Source organism: Notechis scutatus, chromosome 1 (genome assembly GCF_049901735.1).
Source record: "Notechis scutatus isolate UNSWTSFEM ecotype Mainland chromosome 1, rNotScu1.2, whole genome shotgun sequence".
NCBI lineage: Eukaryota > Metazoa > Chordata > Lepidosauria > Squamata > Elapidae > Notechis > Notechis scutatus.
Genome location: NC_142009.1, coordinates 278,068,251 through 278,089,975, shown reverse-complemented (window position 1 = coordinate 278,089,975; position 21,725 = coordinate 278,068,251). Strand labels below are relative to the sequence as shown.

The 21,725-nt window shown below is 43.0% G+C and overlaps 1 protein-coding gene across 2 annotated transcripts in view; it reads left to right on the top strand.

Moving 5' to 3' along the window:
• BAHD1 (bromo adjacent homology domain containing 1) overlaps positions 1-21,725 on the top strand; it is a 70,073-nt gene that overhangs the window by 42,221 nt on the left and 6,127 nt on the right. For both annotated transcript variants that reach the window (XM_026664571.2, XM_087951711.1), the window contains 2 exons: positions 6,099-6,460; positions 11,350-11,509. In XM_026664571.2, the coding sequence (XP_026520356.1) occupies positions 6,099-6,460; positions 11,350-11,509 (522 nt within the window). The remainder of the gene's footprint in view (positions 1-6,098; positions 6,461-11,349; positions 11,510-21,725) is intronic.

Sequence of the window (21,725 nt, the reverse complement as noted above, 5' to 3'; positions counted from 1 at the left end):
CCAAAAGTTATTGCCAAAGGTTTTTAAGCGGAGAGAGTTAATAAATGCATGTTGAGTAATTGTATTTGTGCATTTAACTAATTTAAAGTTAAATTCAACCATGCCTCAGCTCAAAAGTGTCCGAAAAGATGCTATCCATTTGTAGAATAAAGGCATTTAGGTAGAAAGGCTAAGAAAGAAGTTAGAGAAGAGCCTACTGTGCCAAAGAGAACAATAGACTGGCTTCTGTAGAGCCAATTTAATATGTAATCTGATTCAAAAAGAACACTTCTGGTGTTTGCATAAGTGATGTGTATTTTACTTCTTTTGTTGCTTGTGTATAGAATTCTAATTCAGACTATTTAAAACACTTCTCTTATTTGCTGTGTTGGAAAATTCCATACCAGTATCTCTAGTATAAAACCTGCAGGACTATAGAATTCTAATAACGGTTATTTAGACAATTAGTTGATAAAAGAGGTATAATTTCTTCTCTTCAAAATGGCAGGTGTCTCTGTGGACATCATTTTCTGGCTGTGTGCAACCATGCTGTGAGAACAATTTTAAGATTTCAGGAAGGAATAACTAATTCAATTAAACTGCTGGAGGATTTTAGATAGATCAAAGCAATATTTAAACTAGGACTGTGGGAAAAATGGGTATTATGACTTATTCATTTTGCAGAAGGGTACTGCCATTCAAAAAGAAGCATATGGATAAAGACTGTGTGACTAAACTTTTTTTTAATCTGTGGAATTATGGATTTCCCAAAATCCTGTCTTGCACTGAAGAGTTAATAGCTATATAATTTATTAATTTAATTAATATAATTTAATTAATATAATATAATTTATTAATATAATTTAACAACCTACTCTCCAATAAACAATTTGGTTTCAGAAAAAAAACTATCCTGTAATCTGCAACTCTTACACTGCAAAAACATATGGACGACACAACTCGACCAGGGCAAAGCAATAGACGCAATCTACATAGACTTCTGTAAAGCCTTTGATTCAGTGGTACACGACAAACTACTCCTAAAAATAAAATCCTATGGTATATCTGGACAACTGAATAACTGGATAGAAGCATTCCTGGCAAACAGACAACAAATGGTCAAAATTGGGAGCGTCCTATCAAATTCTGTACCTGTCAATAGTGGTGTCCCCAAGGCAGTGTTCTAGGACCAACTCTCTTCATACTCTACATAAATGACCTCTGTGATCATATTAAGAGCAATTGCGTTCTTTTCGCTGATGATGTAAAGCTGTTCAATACCACAGACAATACTGCTACCCTACAAAAAGATCTTGACTATGTATCAGAATGGTCAAACAAATGGCAACTTCAAGTCTCAACAAATAAATGCTCTGTCTTACATATTGGCAAAAAAATCAGAAAATAAAATACAAGCTGAATAGTCAAGATCTTGTTGATGACCCAAGCTCTGTAAAGGACCTTGGAATACTCACCTCTAATGATCTAAGTGCTAGAGCCCACTGCAACTACATAGCCAAAAAGGCATTAAGAGTTGTTAACCTAATCCTACGTAGCTTTTTCTCTGGTAATATCACACTACTAACCAGAGCATACAAAACATTTCCTAGACCAATACTCGAATACAGTTCATCAGTCTGGAACCCACATTACGTATCTGATATTAGCACAATTGAGAAAGTCCAGAAATATTTCACAAGAAGAGTTCTCCACTCTTCTACTCGTTGTAGAATACCTTATGCCACCAGACTTGAAATTCTAGAACTAGAAAACCTTGAATTACGCCTGTCTTCGGTCTGATTTAAGCATGGTATATAAAATCATACATTGCAATGTCCTACCTGTCAATGAATACTTCAGCTTCAACCATAACAACACAAGAGCACACAATAGATACAAACTCAAGGTTAACCGCACCAAACTTGATTGCAGGAAATACGACTTCAGCAACAGAGTGGTCAATGTCTGGAATACTCTACCTGACTCTGTAGTTTCTTCCCCAAACCCCAAAAACTTTAACCTTAGACTGTCTACTATTGACCTCACCCCTTTCCTAAGAGGTCTGTAGGGGGCGTGTATAAGCGCACCAACGTGCCTACCGTCCCTGTCCTATTGTTTCTCTTATTCTTTTATTTTTCTTATATGTACCCATTTCATGTATTCACAACTATGTATACACTTATACTTATTATCTTGTAAACAATTGGCAAATCAAATAAATAAATAAATAAAAATAAATAAATAAATAAATTTGTAAAATTAAAATAGTGTTAGCTCCACAGATTAAGCTGTGCTGTTATGCGCTTCAAAGTTTTACTTGGTTGGCTATAGCTAAGTATTCAGAACTGAGATCATGTTTAATGTTCTGAATAATGTGGAAGCATGTTTGTAGCCTAATCAGTGAATGCTTTCCCTAGAAAAAAAGACGAACTTGCTACATGAAGAGTTGTGTCATTCTTTGAACACAAACAGTTCAAGTGGTAGTAGAGTGATTTGTGCACTGCTTCCAGCTTTCTGTGAGTAGTAAACAGTCGTCTTATAGGGAAGATGGACAGCATAAAATAAAGGTAAAATAAAGGTAAAGTAAAACAAAACAATAAAATAAAATAAAATAGTAGCTAGAAAAATTCCATCTTTGTTGGATCACAAGCAGAAAATTATTTCTTCCCTTTCTCTCCCTGAGTTTATGGGTCCTTCAAGCAACAAACCAATTTGAAGTTATAACATATGTATATTTTTCGCAAGCCCGAAATTACACCCTATCCCAAATACAGGTAGTCCTTGACTTATAACCATTTGTTTAGTGACCATTTAAAGCTACAGAGGCACTGAAAAAAAATGATTTAGTTTTCACACACAACCATTGCAACATCCCCATGGTCACATGATTAAAATTTAGGTGCTTGGCAACTGACAGTTGCTCTATCCCAGGGTCATGTGATCACTATTTATAATCTTCCCAGTTGGCTTCCAAATAAGCAAAGTCAATGGCGGAAGCCAGATTTGCTTGCTGACCACATGATTCACTTAATATCTGCAGTGATTCACTTAACTGTGGCAGAAAAGATCATACAATGGAGTGCAACTCAGTTAACAACTGCCTTACTCAGCAACGGAAATGCTGGGCTCAACTGTGGCCATAAGAGGAGGACTACCTGTACTGTCTCCTACTTTTTTGCAAATGTATAGAGTTTCCTGCCTGAGTAGGGGATTGGACTAGAAGGATCTCAAAGGTCCTTTCCAACTCTTGTTATTCTGGTATTTTTTTCACAATGCACTTTGCCAAGTTCAAATTCACTTGAAAGTTTGAGAAGTGCAGATTGAGTAGGATCATCTAGAAAATGCAGACTGGAGCTATTTTCCCTTCATCCTTATTTGAGATATATGAAACATCCCTTTTCAGAAAGAAATAGTATCTCTCAGTTCTCTATAGACCACCATTCCCTTCTTGAGATGTTATGTATGCTTTGAGAATTATAGTTTTTTTAACATAACAAGGGAGAACCTACTCAGTCCAGGGAGTTCAGCATTCCAGAAGGGTCTTTGCAATCTCTAACATTGGGATCGTTAAATGTTTTTGTCATATTAATTAGCTGTCCTTAATTGTGCAATTGTTGTAGCAGTATTATTACTATTTGTTAATGCTGCTCCCCAGGGGTTGGAATCAAATTTTTTAACAACCGGTTCTGTGGGTGTGGCTTAGTTGGTGGGCGTGGCTTGGTGGTAATGTGACTGGCTGGGCCTGGCCAACTCAACATCACTCACATCGAGGCATGCATCTCCTCGTCTGGCCTCTCGTGACTGTGGGGATGCTGCAATAGTCGTAAGTGTGAAAAATGGTTATAAGTCACTTTTTTCAGTGCCACTGTAACTTTGAATGGTCACTCCACACAAGCAAAGTACCAGCAAAGGAGGGGAAAAAAACTCCAGAGACGTTCCTGAGATAGGAAGTCTAGTCCTGCCAAGAATGTAATAAGGGTTAACGGAGAGGCAGTTTCTGTAAGCAACACCAGAATGTTTCCTTCCTGCCTTCCTTACAGGATTAGGCCAGTACTTTCTTCTAACAACCGGTTCTCCGAACTGCTTAGAATGTTAACAACCGGTTCTAGCGAATAGGTGCGAACCGGTAGAATCCCACCCCTGCTGTTCTCCCTATGGGACAGAGTAATAGCTTCATGGCTTTTTCTCTCAGTAAAACATCTCAGTCATGCTACATTCTTTAGGTCAAAATCAATGGCAATATTCTTTTTTTAAAAAAAAAAAATAGTTGTCAGGATTTCAGGGATTTCAGCAGGGACTTGGTTTTATCACAGCTTGCATGTCAATGAACTTCCTTGCTTTCTAGGGGTTACACGAAGCATTATTGATTTTTATGGGTAGTAATACCTCTGCTCATGTAAAAATGTTTCACTCTTCAGGGTGAAGGATAGTTCTTGTGGAATTGGTCAGGCGTAAGCCACTTTCTACCTGCACTGATTCTTGCCACTCAGAATCTTTACATTAAGATGCATGACTCTTATTCTAAACATATTTGGTGAAGTTTGAAGACTTCAGGCCACTCATTCTGTGTCCTTGAAAATCATGACCAATGTCAAGCATGCTTTACTTTTTAACTGTTTATGTGAAGATAGCCTTCATTAGCACTGCATCAGCAGCTACTTCCACGTAGAGCTGTGCCGTGATCTAGGTTAGAAAGAAAAAGTTGCATGAGCCCAGGAAAAGGAAGTTTTGTTATTCTCCAGGTGAGCTGTTCAGAGCATCCAGGCATGGGAGATGCTTCCTCTCTCATCCGATAGGCTGAGCCGAATTTTGAGGACACTCCTCCTTAGCGTCCCCAGTTTTTTGCTCAGCCTTAGTTCGAACAGGGCATTTTTTTCTTTCCTTGGCTGGAATCAAGAGCAAGACATTGAGAAAACAAAATCAAAGAAAGGTCAGATCACAGCTTTTAGGCTGCCTATGGGCTTCGCATTTCTACAATATGTAGGCATATTGGACATCTAAGTCACCTTTCCCCCATTTAAATCCAGATCTCTGCACAGCTGAATTGAACTATTTTGATTCCCAGTTTCATCATTCCCCTGCTGTAATTTTTCTTGAGATACTATTTGATAAACTATTTGATAATTATTCTTGAATTCATGCATATTGTCAAGAGAAAAATTAAAAGACTTTATCCCACTGTTGATGAAATAGAAATATGGTCCATCCATTTTGCTAGTATGGCAGGAATTGATGGCATGATTTATAGTGGTGTGTAAAATATTTCCATTTGAAACATTCCATTTTGAATTCAAAACGGTACTTTTCAAGTTAAAAATAATTTATTTTGCTTTTGAAACAAGATATTTTAATCCTTTTGGAGATGTTTCGAAACACCTTGTTTTGATGTTTGGAAATTAAGAACAAGTATTTCAAAATGATTTGAGCATAGAACATTTTATACATCCCTAGTGATTTGTATTTCAAAAACATGGATTTTATGAATGATTGAAAATCTGAAGAAGACGTTTTCAAACAAATTTATTTGCTCCAAATGCCAAACTTTTTGTGGAGGGGGAAGATATGGAAATGGAAAGCATCTTTTTCCTTAGCTACTGAAATATGGGCTAATGACTCCCTCTGGGACTCATGAAACATGGATAGAAACTGTATTAAGTATTAGGGAGGTGAGCACTGGATACTGTTGATAGGTATAATGCATAGAAAGTTTAAATGAAACTGCTTCTGCATTTTTTTATTTTTTTCTATTCATCAGGTGTAGCACTAGAACTGCAGGTTTTTATTTTGTGGAGGAAATATTCAAGGAAAATGATGTCTTGATTCTCAAGACTGAAAATAAGATTTGATAATTTAGTATAGATATAGATGTCATACATTTTGTATACTAAGAATGCTAAGTTAATTATGATGGAAACCAACTGATAAAAATATCACATATTCATATGGCCTGTAGATCACCTTTAATATCTGTTCTGGTAATTCTCAAATCTGAGACTTGAGTTCTGGCTATAATATGGTTATGGTTAAATGGTGCTTTTCAGGGTTCCTCCTTGGGAATTATTCCAGAAATTGTGAAAGGTTGAATCTTGTATTAGTTATTCACCTTGCTTACCTTGTAGATAGCTGCAAGTCCCTGGACCAGCTGAGCCTCACAATCCCAGTGGCAGGACATCCCGTTTCACCTGCCCATCCTCTCTCAGGATGTCCGGTACCCAGCGTGCCACCAGCTGCAGAACCTGTTCCTCACTTACAAACGCCAAACTCAGAGCCCCAGACGATGGCCCGTGAATGCCCGCAGAGCTCCAAACCACCTAGCGGCTCAAAGTCGGGCCTCCGGAATACCACTAGCTGCTTGCACGTATCTGACAGCAAAACAGCGGGAAGTCACCTGCACCCAAAGCAGCAACGCATCAACCGGAGGAGAGCCACAAATGGCTGGATACCCATTGGAGCGGCATCTGAGAAGGCTGTCTATGTTGTGGTAAGCATTCTGCAAATGACTTTTTCTTGTTAGCAGGCAGAGCTAAGAATGAATATATATATAAAAATAAAGAAGCAGTGTATAGTAAAGAAGCAAAACAATTTAGGTTACATCAGGATTGTTTGTGACATAATGTTTTATTGCCTTTTGGTGTAGGAAGAAAGGAATCTTATCTTTACTGTAATCATTGCAATCTAAATCTTACCTATTTGGGACAGGAGCAGAATGCCTTGTAGCAATTTCTCAGCAAAGATAGCAAGGCAAAGAGGCTAGTCATAGCTTGTCTTTGACTTAAAAGTCTTGCTCTGATCATTTTTAAAGTATACTTTCTTTGAGAAATATATTGGAAGACTTCCCTAGAAGATATTTAAATGACCTTTTTTTAAAAAAAAAAATGAGAAAAATAATAGATTTGTTAAAAACTAAGTTAAACTGGAAATCTATAGATTATACTTACTATACATATACATATTTGTATAGGAGAAATAAATATTAGGTGCTGGAATTAAGTATACTATACTTGTTAAGGAAGTACTGTATCTCTTTCAGAGTGCTGTTCACAGCAAAGTCTTCAAACATCAGCCATCTTTTTCTAGGCAATAAAATAATAGTCCTAATATTGGAAGCCAGTTTGGTCTAGTGGTTAAGGCATCAGGCTACAAACCAGGAGACTGAATTCTAATCCCATTTTAAGCCTGAAAGCCAGTTGGGTGACTTAAAGCTGGTCATTCTCTCAGGCCAACTTACCTAACTGGGTTGTTATCGGGAAATTAAGAGGAGGAAGGAGTATTAGGTATGATAGTTGCCTTGAGTTATTTATAAAAATAATCTTGTCTCTCATGTCAAAAACACAGGAATTAGAAAGAGGGAAATTATTAATTTCTGTAAACACGTCAGTTCCAGAGTTATTATAAATTCCTAATATAATTTTATAGCAATTTATAAATATAATTATAGAAATATATTACACAAATAGAAATGTTTATAAATTATAAATAATTTATAAATATATATTAAAATGTATATTATTATAAAATAATAAAGGTAGGATTAAAAATGTTTTTAAAAAGTTGAACCCTAAGAAGGTAGAATTCCTGTTTAAAAATTTACTAAGGTTTGGTGATTGTACACAACTACATCTTTACCAAAAAAAAATGCTGCAAGACAGACTCTAAAACTACACTGCTAATATTCACCCATTTTGTGACCAGATATGACATTGGAGTTACTATATATTCAAATTCTGTAAATACTTCAAAATGGCTTATGAGACAATTAGTTGCAATCCCCTAAATAATTGATCATTTGATGGACTTTAATGGAGTTCTGTAATCTGCAATTGGCGGCAAGTGCTTCTCTACTGTAAAACCCTACAGCAGCAGCCCCCAACCTTTTGGGCAGCATCAGGGACCAATTCCGTGGAGAGAGGTATTTCCACGGATCGGAGGGGGCATGGTTTCGCATGCTGCCAGATGGGGCTTCACTTGCTTGTGCAACCCAGTTTCTGGCATGTCACGGCCCAGTGCCGGTCCACGGAGCGGGGGTTGTGGATCCCTGCCTTACCGACAAGGTATTCTATAAAATCTCTTAGAGGTAGTCCTTGACTTAGGACAGCAATTGGAACTGAAATTTCCATTGTTAAGCAGTGCAATTGTAAAGTGCAATCACACTGTTTAGCAACAGCAATCCCTGAAGTCCTGGTTACAATCGTTAACCAGTTCCCATAGTCATTAGGCAGTTATGGTCAGCATAACCATCTCACCCCACTGGGACTGGCCTCCCCACCTTTGTTGGCAGAGGAGGAATGTTGTGGACCCCGTTAGTCAAGGAATTCAAGCTAGCGGGGTCCAGGAGAGAAGGGCCTTCTCCGCCGTGGCTCCTGCCCTTTGGAACATCTAACTCCTGAGTTGAGATCAGTCTTGACCTTCTGCAAGAACCTGAAGACCTGGCTCTGCCAGATGGCTTGGGGTCCTAATGTGGGAGCATCACACTGGAGGTGGTTAATAGATTAAAAGACAATCCTACACCACCCCCAGCCCCGGGATATCCTGTTCCCTCCTTCCCCATATTTTAATTTTATTTTCATTGTGATTTCCATTTTTATTGTTTTACAAAATAGTTATCTGTCAGGATTTTAATATTTTAATACTATAAGCCATCCACAGACATTTCAGTATGAGATGGGGGAGCAAATAAATAAATTAAATAAATAAATGTTAACGAAATGGGGCTGGTGGGGGGAGGGTGCATGGGTAGGGGAGACACAATCCAGCGACCAGCAACCTTTCCAGCTGGCATCCGCATTGCCTTTCTTGGGAAGCAACAGGGAAGGTTACAAATGGTGATCACATGATCATGCGGTGCTGCAACGGATTGACCAAATCTCAGTCACATGACCACGGCGGTTCTGGGAAAGCCAAAACTCCAAGGCCCATTTGTAGGTTTGGATATAGGTGGAAGACTACTTACACTCAGTGTGCTTTCTATTTATGCTTCCTTCTTCTGAAATTCAGCCCTTGCCATCTTTTCTCATTCAGATTCTCTCATTTATATTTGCGTTTGGCACTTTTGGCCACTTTTTTGCAAATAATAATCCTGTAGATATGGCTGGCTTCTTGGGCAACTTGGTATCCAACTTCTATCACTAAATGCTAGATCTGTGCAGAATAAGACTATACCCATTCATGACATAGTAGATCTAGCCAGAGTAATAAATGTGGCTACTCCCACAACACTTTTGTCTAATCACTGTCCCAGGCAGAGTTTCTTGGTTTTCTGAAGAGTTGAGAGAAATGAAATGATTGAAAAAATGTTTGTTTGTGGCCAAAAAACAGAAACCACAACCAAACTTGGGCAAGAGTTCGTGTTTTGAGACCCCCTCAGTGGCAATGCAAACGGCAAAGTTCTCCTCTGCAATTATTGTGTCCATTGGTTCCATCTAGCAACTATGTTCAGAGTGACCCAGAATCTTTTAGAGAGGATGGGTAGAATAAACTCCCTGCAGACACACCACATAAATTAGAGAATTTCCTTGCAGATAAAGTAACTTCTCTGTCTGCTCTGGTTTGGATGCTGGATGGGGAGACTCCATTTCAGAGGGTGAGGCATCGCTTGGTGTTGCTACTTAGAATACATTTGATCTTGTGGAGACCAAAGAAATAGATTGACTCCTCTGACATACTAAATCTGCCTTCTGCGTGTCCTTTCTGGCTTGTTTGGGTGGCATGGGGAGATGTAAGCAACTATCTCCAAGAGATCATCTTGGGGCAGGCATAATGCCACTTGCCTTTAAAAAGGCTGTCTCCTGTTTGGACAATTCTTGCCTAGTTTTTAATCTCTTTCCTTCTTCAAACGTGTGGTGGGAAATTAGCAACAAGAGATTCCTAGATGAAATCTTTGCCCTCAGGATTCATACTTGATCATGGGACAGAAAGGGCATTGGTCACTGGAACTTCAGTGGTGGTGGTGGTGAGCGCATCTCACATCCGTGTTTCATACCAATGCCTGCCTGGAAACTGTGGGAGTGATTTTTAGAAAGCGTCATTGTCATAAATCTTAAGATAAAAGTCTTTACAGGGTTATTTTCTCCAGTTTGAGAGTGAAACCCCTCCCCATCCCAGAATTCGATTTTTTCTTTGAGCACATCATTTTTATTCCAGATCTTATGACTTTGAATATCAAGATTGGTAACGTATTTCTCACAGATTTCTTTCGGCAATTCCATTTTATTTTGTGACCACACCATTGTAAACATTCTAAAAACTTATTTTTGGAGGAATTCTAAAAGCACAGGAAATACGGTGTAACATACTTTTTCTAGTAACACATGGAACATATTAGAAATGTACAATAGCAGTGAGAGAGGAGAACTGTTATCTATGGACAAATCTATATAAAAGTGTCCATTTAAGTATATACTATAGCTAGAGTTGGTATCAACTTTTCCATTTTGAAACTTCTAACTATAACACGCATTTTGTATAGATCTTTACTATGTGTGTGGGCAAAGAAATGTAATACCACAAAAATATTTCATTATGTGGGGATATCCACATATGTCCACACATAGATGTTTGGGTTACAGTGCTTATAGCAGACTATTTTTTACTTTTTTCCCCTTCTGCTCAATTCTGGGAGACTGCCTGAACCAGTCCCTGCATTTTCTTGGCAAGGTTTTTCAGAAATGATTTAGCCTCCTTCCTTAAAGCTGAAAGAAAGTGACTCATCCAAGGTCACCCAGCTGGCTTGGTGCTCAAGGTGGAACTAGAATTCAAGGTCTCCTGGTTTCTAGTATCCAACCACTACACCATACTGGCTGTAAGCAGGACAAATATCTGGCAAACAATTCTCACAAGGCAAATCATATTTTCAATGAGCATCATGGAAATCGGCAAAGAAGGATTTAAAAGTGTAGCGAGCGTGGTCCTTCAATCGTTTAACTCTTTGCAACCAAGAGCGGTTCAGTATCAGTGGACGCACATTAGTGATTTCTCCACCAGACGGCTTCAAATGGATTAATGGGGTTGTTAGCCTTGCAGTCTCCCACAGAGCCAGTCATGAAGCAGCTCCCCTTTTGTCCGGCTTTTGTCCTTAAAATGAATCTGAACTAAGTAAAGTGACTTGAATATTTCTTCTTCTTGGCTTTAGTAATCGTTACCTTTCATTTGAGCGGCATGTTTTGCTTCTGAAATTAACCCGCTGGGAAGAGAGAAGCATCCTGCTGTTTTGTATGATCCGTCTTCTCCATGGGCTCTTTAGCAATAAAGACACCCTTTTTTTGGCAGGAAGCTGTCTCCTTGGCGTAGTGGAGGCTGCTGGTGTCTGTTTCTCAGCATTGTTTTTACAGACTGACTCCTTTTCTTGGCGCTCTCTCTTGTCAATATTTGTAGAATGAGCCAGAACCAGCTGTTCGTAAGAGCTACCAGGCCGTGGAAAGAGATGGAGAAATCATTCGGGTTCGGGATACAGTCCTTCTGAAATCAGGGCCACGGAAGAAATCGATGCCTTACGTGGCTAAGATATCCGCCCTGTGGGAAGACCCCAAAACAGGTATTGAGCACAAAACATAATGGCCAATTATATGATGGATGTTAGCTGTGTGATAATGTATTTGTTTAGAAAAGATTTATGGAATCTGGTGTGTGTGTGTGTGTGTGTATCTGAAAATTGTTTTGCATATCATCCCCTGTGTCCCTGTCTACCAAAGGCCCAGTGTAACAGAAATCCCTAGAATGTAAAAGGCATATAAATGATTCAGGCAACCTATCTGTATCCATGATGATAATACTTGCAAGCTTGGATCAGGTCAGGAAGATCCAAGGGAGGAAATTAAATTAACCTGGAAGTCCAGTTGGCAACCTGTGGACCTTTCTTTCATTTACATCATCTCTTTAATAAGGCAATTAATAGACATTCTCGGTCATCCAGGTCATGATTGTCCCAAAGGTGCTTTTTCAAAAGGCAACTGGACTTCGTTTTTTCCTTGACGACATTTTGCTTCTCATCTAAGAAGCTTCTTCAGTTCTGACTGACTGAATTGAAAAAGCTTCTTGGATGAGGAGCAAAACGTCTTCAAGGAAAAACTTAAGTTCAATTTCCTTTTAAAAAAGCATCTTTGGGACGATACAATTGATGGTGATCCCTAACCATTAGCTCAAAGGGAAAGGAATAGCGTATATCCCCAAATTATCTTTATTTCTTATTTTCATTTCTATGGCAGCATGGCCTTTGTTTAGTACTACTGGCTGGCAATCAAGCAAAAAGATATCAAGTTATCTTCCGTTTCCCAGATGACAGACTACGGAGAATGTTAGCCTAATTAAAGTTTCAAGACATTCCTGCCATGGAAATACTTTGTGGGAGCTGCTGTTTCTGATGTCAACTTGGCAAAATCAGTGCAGTTCTTTTTTTTTTAAGTTGGCAAATAGGTGCCTTACTATTAAAGGCATTCAGAGGCTTCTGCTCTGACATGAAGGCAAGAGTAATCAACTCTGTCCTTGAATTAGATTTTGAATTAGATTTCTGCCTATGTCTCTTACAACAGATAATTACATCCAATTGGTTAATAGTCACCCATACATCACTCCACCCCACCCCAAAAAAATAAAACCCAAAGTGGAATAACTTCTGAAGCTTTTCGGCTTACTTTATTTTCTAAGAATCATTAGACATTGGTTCTAATAATTGGGGATGTACACCCTGGAAACAGTTGCAGTGATTTTGCCAAGTTAACATCAGAAACAGCAACTCCCACAAAATATTTCCACAGCCAGAATGTCTTGAACCTCTAATTAGGCTAATATTCTCTGTAGTTTGTCATCTGGGAAATGGAAGATAACTTGATTTCTGTTCGTTTGATTGCCATAAAGTCATACTAAACAAAGGCCATGCTGCCAGAGAATTGGAAATAAGAAATTAAAAATATTTGTGGGGTATATGTTGTTCCTTCCCCATAGGTTTACTGGTTAGGGATCTCCATCAGTTGTATTATTGATGAAAGTAGACGGGCCATTTTCAAAATGCTTTCATTGAAGACAGTTAGACTATACTTGCATCTCTCCATAACTGAGGATATGGGGGAAGGGAGCGTACTGTTAACATGCAACACAAGCAGGCAGTTTGTGGTGCTGAATTTGAATCAGTTCACAATGTTTACAGCTCCTCAGAATTATTTCCACATATTTAAAAAATACAAACATGTCTCGTAAAGCTAGGGGCAAAAAGAAAATTAGAAGGTTTGCATGGGGCATTCAATCCGCATTAACATCTCTTTCAATTGCAAAGCAGGGTGACATTTCCATGGATTGAGGTGGCATGATCTCTGTGCATTTCACACTGGGTGATGAGTCTTCAGAGAGTCAGTAATGGAAATTTCTAGAACTGCAGATGGTTTCTTTGGAAACTTAACATCCAGTCCACATCTGAGAATGTTCTCCATTGCTTCCATTACTTTCCTTCTGACACTATAGCATCATCTGGATTCTTCTCTTCTCAAAAATGTGCTTAGTGATTCAGAGGTTGTTTTATGATTTCTGTTTGCTCCCCTGCATCTTTCACTGAGGCAAAGGTTTTGGAGGAGTCCTCTGCAGGTGTGAGGCAAAGGCACACTTCAAAAACTATGATAGCAAATTGCTCCCTACCAACATCATTCTTTCTGTCTGCTAAGACTAAGAGAAACTCTTGTCAAAGAAAGCTGTCTTGATGGTTAAATAACCTTGAAAAACACCATTTGCTCAAGTGTCATGCTATGTTTACAGGAGAAGGTCATTCTCATATCTATTTGGGCTTCAGAGATAATGACATTGGAAATTATACCAGTCACTTCAGAATCAATAGCTCCAATTTGATCTTCAGTGCTAACCACTCTTAGAAGTTCAGACTCAACCTGTATGCTCATACCATTTTTTATTTTTTTTTACTATTTCAAGCAAGTTACTGAATTTCCCATTCCAGTCATTTGTCCAGTGATCTTCCTGGTTTATAAAAAGTCTTCAGTACAAAGTCTCTCTTTAATACTCTATCAAAGGTATCCTCTTTTGGGCCTCATTCAACTGCATCACTTGAGGGGATTCATTTGCCATAACCGTCTCCTTGTCTCCAGCTTTGATAGAACCTGAATGACTTTCTAACACAGAGATTCAACAGTCCAGACAAGTTGCCAAAGAAATCATGTTCTTCTCAGTCCAGGTCATCCTGATCTCACTAAGAGTTGCCAGGAAATCCCTCAACTCTTCCTACTATGGCTCCTCTGATGAAGAATTTTTATATAGACTAGTATAGATCCTGTTTCTCCATTTTTCTCCCTGGCATTGTCATCTTTCCATGCAATGTGAGCCATGGCACCATTTAGGGACCAGATTTCAATGTGAATTCTACCAATCTGCCCCATTGGACACCACCACTGATACTTTCAAACTTTACCTGCATATGTTCACTCAAATTCTGAAGATTATCACTTTGACAGTTTTTCCACTTAATCAGACCGCCTATTTCACTCTTTCATTTATCTCCTGACTCAATAGCATCTGTTTCCTTAATTACAAAGAACCTTAAGAACCTGCATGAAATTTAAGGATATTAATACTATCTTCTCTTTTGACACTTGATACCAAATCCTATTATTGTAGATGCTTCTCAATTCTCCCTCGAGCCGCTCGGAGCATCCAGAGACTGGGGGGATGTGCTTCTGAGTCCTCTTCTTGCAGGCTGAGCTTTAGATGAGGAAACGCTCCGCCCCTCACGTGGTATCGCGCAGCGTCTCCCCAGTCTTTTGCTCAGCCTCGAAGAGTCAGGCTGTGTTTCAGAGAGCTCCTTGGCTGATCGCACATTTCTTTACTATTACAACCCTCTGCGTCTTGATAAGGTTTGCTTTTCCTTCCTCCTCCTGCGCAAAGGGTCTGGACTTAAGGGAAAATTTTTCCCGTCCTTGGGGCAAGGCTGCGGGCTCGCAGCGCGATAGCGCGACCCCCACCCTTATCTGATCGCTTCGCTGCCTCCGCGTTGCCTCGTGGCACGCGTTTTCTTTACTGCTGGATTCCCCCCACCTTAAACACCGATCGGGAGGGTCATCGCCCCTAGGGCCCTAGGCGCTGTGCTGACCAGCGAAGCCCTCCCTTCCGTCCCGAAGGCGTCCCGACGGTTCAGCTTGCGGCCGCCATTTTGGCTCCGCATCGTGGTCGGGCGCCATTTTGAATTTCTTTAGCTGCGGCGGTGGAGCCCCAGGCCTTGGGTCAAAGCTTAGCTGCCCATTTCTTCCACCTGGCTGGCCCTTGTATTACTTGTTGGCCTCCCGCAGCCCGTTTTCGGGCGAAGTTGCAGCCCCCTCCGGTTTTATTTTTCTTGTCTGGAGGCCTGCTGCCAGAGGCTCTTCTTCTACCATAGGCCTCAGGTGTTTATTTGACTAATTGGCCTGTACTGAGATATACGAAGTTCTCACTGTTACGGTTACTGTTTAAAAAAAAAAAAAAAAAATCTATCTATATATATATATACTTAATACATATACAAAAGGAATATATTAAAAAAAAAAAAAATAATAATTATAATAATAATAACTTTTGTCTTGTACAATAATATTTTTTCGCACATATATAAATATATACGGATAACCTGTATATACATTTGGTACAAAAGCATAATAAAGATAAAAATCAATCAAAAGGATAAGGAAGAATTATAATTAGAGTATCTATTTTTCTGTACATACTATATTTCTTAGATACCTTACTGTTATCTCTGTACACAACAAATTCCAAAAGGGGAGAGGGCCAGCTTCACCTTCACCCGGCCTCATCCAGGCCTGATCTGGGCGAGCCAACCGCCTTTGCTAGTAATTGTATCTAACATGGCAGACGACAATCCCTCTAAACGTCCTTCTTTGAAGGCTAAGGCAAAGTCCCACTACTTGCGCAGGCAGGACAAGGAACCTAAGGGCTCTAGACAGGACAAGGAACCTTCCAAGGCCGCCCAACGTGACGCCTTAAGGCGCCACAAAGCGTTGGAAAAAGAGTTTGACCGGCGTTCAAGGGAGTCCCGCTCGGGCCGTCAATACCTCCTCCTCCAAACCCTTCTACCTCTGCTCAATCTCTCCCCTCAGACCCCTCTTCCCTACCTAGGCGCAGTTCGCTTCAGGGTCTTCCGACCCCCGGACCTCCGACCAGACGGACCCCCGAAGCCACCTTTACACCCACAGCCGCTGGTCTGCGCCACGATGAACCCTCTACCTCCGAGGTTCCACCTCACATCAGGGCTTGGATGGAATCAGCCATCCGCCAGGGCATAGCAGAGGGACTACAACACATGACAAGATCAGGCTTCTCTCCGCGAGCCTCCGAGCACGACTCGATATCTATCAGATCCCTTCCACAACCGGTCCCCCCAGTTGATCAGGTACTCTCTCAGAGGGACAGCCCTCCTCCCGATTGGGGCCCAGGTGGAGGAGGAAGGGGACTTTGGGGATTTCAGGGAAGAGGAAGAGGATTCCCGGATGGGATCCTCCCGCTACAGTGAACCCCTCTTAGAGGCTGACATCATGGAAGGGGAGATGTCGGAGGACGAGGACCCTTCTCCCGACCAACCCTCCTTTGGGGGCTGTTTAAACCGCATATGTTCAAGTCCCTCCTCCTTAAGGCCAAGAATGTCTCTGGCCTTCTTTCCCAGTCCGCTGCAGAAACCCCCTGTCCCAGAGGGCCCGGAAGACTCCATTTTCACCCAACCAGTGGTGGAAGCTGAGGTCATCCCATCCCCTCCCATCTTCGTAGATCTGGTAGCGAAGCAACTTACCTCCTCAGGGACCCCTCCCACTCCCTCTAGCCAAGACAAGAGATTCTTTAATCTCGATTCGGCTCTGTCTAACCTCCTGAATATCCCGGGTCGATGACCCCATTGTGGGTCTAGCCTCCTCCTCTACCCCTAGTGAGGCCCTAGAGGCCTTGAAACCTGAGGACAGGCGGGCGGAGCAGGCGCTACGCAGGGCTCACCTATCTGACGCCTGGGCCATTAAGTCAGCTACGGCCGCCTCATTTTTCACGAGGTCCTCTATCCGCTGGCTACGTCAGCTCAAGGACCACATCCCTGCTTCCAATCTCAGAGCTCACCAGGATATAGCGAAGTTAGTGGCTGCAGCCGAGTTCTCGGCTGACGCCACTTACCAGTCGGTAAAATTTTCTTCCAGGGCCATCACGTCGCATGTCACGGCTAGACGCATGCTATGGCTCAAACACTGGCAGGCGGACGTAAAGAATAAGGTCAAGCTGGCCACTGCCCCCATTACGGGAGATAAACTGTTTGGCCCAGCTTTGGAACCACTGCTGGTCGAGGGCCGCAGTAAGAGAAAGTATTTGCCCTCCCTTTTTCGAAGGTCGGAGGCCAGGGGCTCTCAGCCCTTTCGGAGGAGCTTTCCACGCCCTTCTACCAACCCCCTTCCCGCCCAGATATCCTAGACCCCTTCCTTCCGATCCCAGGACCGCACGGACCGGGCAACAGATCCAGACGCGGTGGCGGCTACAAGAGACCCTTTGGGATCGGGAGGAAGGCCCTACCGCAGAAGGTAGAGCCTCTTCCTCCCCCGTTGGCGGCCGCCTCAGCCACTTCGCCGCCCAATGGGACATATCCACTTCCGATGCATGGGTTAGGGACACAATCAGGTTTGGCCTCGCCCTGGAGTTCAGGTCCGCTCCCCTGATTGTTTCTTCCCCCCCCCTCCTCAAGGGATCCCTCCAACGTGCACTAATGGATGCAGCCATCCATCATCTTCTTGACATCCAGGCCATTCAACCTGTCCCTCCGGATCAGAGAGGAAAGGGGTTTTACTCCCATCTCTTTGTGGTGCCCAAACACTCTGGGGTTGGAGAGCCATCCTGGACTTGAAACGGCTCAACCGTCACCTTATCCAGCGTAGATTCAAAATGCACACTTTGCAATCAATTCTTTTAGGCACCAGGCGGGAGACTGGTTATCTTCCATAGATCTTCGAGGCATACCTCCATATTCCAATCAGGCCTTCCCATTTCAAATTCCTCAGGTTCTGTCACAATAGCCTTCATTATCAATACGTGGCCCTTCCCTTTGGACTGGCCTCGGCCCCCGGACCTTCACCAAGGTCCTGGCGGCTCTGGCGGCTCATCTCAGGAGCGTTCCTGTCCGCCTCCACTGCTACTTGGACGATATCCTTATTCTATCCCGTCCAAATCCCAGGCAGTCAGGGATACCAGGGTCACTCTCTCCACCTTACAGGCACACGGGTTCCTAGTCAATTGGCAAAAGAGCCAACTTACCCCTTCCACCCGAATCAACCACTTGGGCGCCATAATTGATTCGGTTTCTCAAAGAGTTTTCCTCTCCCAGGAGAGGTTCCTTAGCATTCAGGCCCTGGTCAAACAGATCAGGCGTTCAAGGAGGGTGGCCTTACTGGACCTCTCTAAATTGTTGGGCAAAATGGTGTCATGCATCTCTATTATTCCCTGGGCCCGTCTACACAGCAGATCCCTCCAGTGGTTCCTGCTCCCATTCCAACGATCCGGAAGAAGCAACTCGAAGGCCAGAGTCAGGGTCCCTCCAAGGGTCCTCACGTCTCTTCTATGGTGGACCAATCCCGCCATCAACAGAGGCCATCTCTTCGCGGAACCTCAACGACTCACCGTCACTACGGACGCAAGCCTGTCCGGTTGGGGCGCTCATCTCGACTCGCTCTCGGCTCAGGGCAGATGGTCGCCGTCCGAGCAAAGGTGCAGCATCAATTGGCTAGAGCTTCACGCTGTCCATCTGGCCCTGCGCAGTTTTCCTCAGATCCGCAAACATCACGTCCTCGTTCTCACGGACAACGTCACGGCCAAGGCCCATATCAACAGGCAAGGCGGCACCCAGTCCATCCAGCTAATGAGGGAAGCCGGCGCCTTTGCCGCTGGGCAGAATCCAACCTCCTATCACTTAAGGCCGAACACATCTCCGGAGTAGACAATACTCAGGCGGACTGGCTGAGCAGGGCCACGGTGGACCAGGCAGAATGGCGTCTCCATCCATCCCTGTTCGAGAAGCGTCCAGAATATTCGGCCTTCCGGTGGTGGATCTCTTCGCCTCCCGTCCAACACTCAGCTTCCACGGTTCTTCTCCCGGTATCCATCTCACCGGTCGGAGAATCACAATGCTCTGCGCTGCCCATGGCCCCCAGGGCTCCTATATGCCTTCCTCCGCTCCCGTTAGTTCCCAGAGTAATACAGAAACTTCTTCAGGAGAGGGCAGACCTTCTCCTGGTGGCTCCCTATTGGCCCAGGCGACCGTGGTTTGCGGATCTCCGCAATTTATCGGTAGCGCCCCATGGAGGATCCCCCGGACAGGGTCTCCCTCTCTCAGGGGCCCCTTCTGCATCCGGAGCCTCAATGGCTCCAGTTAGCCGTCTGGAGGTTGAGCGGATCCGTCTGACTAGTGAGAATCTCTCGAGTCAAGTCATCGACACTATTTTGGCCGCTGAGGCGACCTTCCACTACACGAATTTACGATGCCACTTGGAAGGGGTTCTGCAAGTGGTGTAGCGGGTCTCAGATTGATCCCCTCTCTCCCTCAGTGGCTCAGATCCTAGATTTTCTTCAGGAAGGCCTCCGTAAAGGCCTCGCACCTAACACCCTGAGGCGACAAGTTTCTGCCCTCTCAACCGTGGTCTCCTGTGATAACTACGGTTCCCTTTCTCATCACCCCGAATTAGATCTTTCCTTAGGGGCGCCACCAACCTGTGCCCTCCCACTGTTCACAGGTTCCCACATGGGACCTCAACAAGGTCCTCGTTTCTCTCACACGTTCCCGTTCGAACCCTTGAGAGATTCATCCCTTCAGTTTCTCACCTTTAAGGTAGTTTTTCTAGTAGCTATTACTTCTGCTCGTCGAGTTTCGGAAATAGCAGCTTTGTCAGTTAGGAGCGATCTATGTGTATTCCACGCTGATCGGGTGGTCCTTCGTCCTGACCCCACATTCCTACCCAAAGTTAACTCTCCCTTCCATAGGTCACAGGAACTGGTTCTACCAAATTTTTGCCCTAGGCCCTCCAGGGCAGGGAGGTCCTCTGGCACACCTAGATGTTAGAAGGGCCTTGCGTATATATATTAAGCGCACTCAACCCATGCGAAGGTCGGAATCCCTCTTCCTATCCTTTCAACCCAGGTCACTGGGGCTTAAGGTTTCTCCTTCCACCATCAGTCGCTGGATCAGGGCTACTATTGCGAGGTGCTACCTTTCCCATTCTCTGCCCGCTCCGGGTGGAATAACCGCCCATTCCACCAGAAGTGCAGCCACCTCGGCGGCCTGGGCCACGCAAGCCCCCATCGCTGACATTTGTCGGGCAGCCACCTGGACCTCTCCGTCCCCGTTTATCAGACATTATAAAATAGATACGTGCGCCTCAGCGGAGGCCTCTTTTGGCCGACGGGTCTTACAGAGGGTCATCAGTGATCCGGAGGGGCCTTCGGGCCAGACGGAGTCCCACCCGTAGGACAGCCCAGCTTTGGTATGTCCCAGTCTCTGGATGCTCCGAGCGGCTCGAGGAGAATGGGCGTTGGTTCTTACCTGATACGCCCCTTCTCGGCGAGCCGCGAGGAGCATCCAGCCCCACCCTAATTTCTCCGTCTGGTGGGGAATCTTGCTTCAGCCAAGGAGCCAATAGTAGATTAGATAGAATTAATAACCTCTCTTCTCGTTATCGCAAAAACTGGGGAGCGCTGCGCGATACCACGTGAGGGGGCGGAGCGTTTCCTCATCTAAAGCTCAGCCTGCAAGAAGAGGACTCAGAAGCACATCCCCCAGTCTCTGGATGCTCCTCGCGGCTCGCCGAGAAGGGGCGTATCAGGTAAGAACCAACGCCCAATCTCAGGCTTAATAAATCTAGTGTATTGAGAGAAGCTGTTACATCAAATTCCTGGGTTATTATAATTTGAGTATGTAGCACAATCTTTTTTAGGATTTGTTTGTCATTCTCCTATTCTTCATGCTAAGGTTCTTGAGATCTTCCAGAAGTTTGCAGTAAAGTCAGCCACCTATATTCTAGTCTTCAAACATTTTACTTCAGTAGTTTCTTTTGAGATGATAAAAGAGATGGATTTAAGAAACTGAAACACTTCAACTTGTGATAGAAAAATCTAGATGATGATTTTTCAAAACCTCCTGCCTTTACTAAAATTGGTTTGTATTAATTGGTTTACAACATACCTGTTCTCACATTACAAAAGTTATAACACAGGAATATCATTTTGTAGGTGTTCTTTTCTTTAGTTTTTAAGATGAACCATGATTACTCATCTCTGTCTTCTCATCATCCAAATATACCTGTCATAGACAATTGTTGCTCTTTTTAATCCAACTTTGAAAACTGATCCACGGAATCCTTCATCTTCTCCATCTCTCAGGCTTTGAGAGGTCTTACTTGCATTCTGCTGTCTCATTTCCCTTCATAGGGGCAATTCTAGATTCACACTGACCAGACTACTGTGGAAAAATGCTGTAAGCCTTCCCCAGCTGGCTTAATAAATACTGTGACTAGTGGATTATGGCAGTTTCTATTTCAGGATTTAGTTCACAAAGCTTTCTGTATTTAATTGTTCTGAGCTATAACTCGCAATCATCACCTGAAAAACTGACTTTGTCACCTGTGCAGCTTACACTTCATTCTTGTGTAGGGTTGAATCTCCCTGGAAGATTCACAACTGACATCCCCATCTGAGTTGAATTACCCACTGTAAAAGCTTCCAAATTAATGAATATGGGCATCTCCTATTTGCTCCTA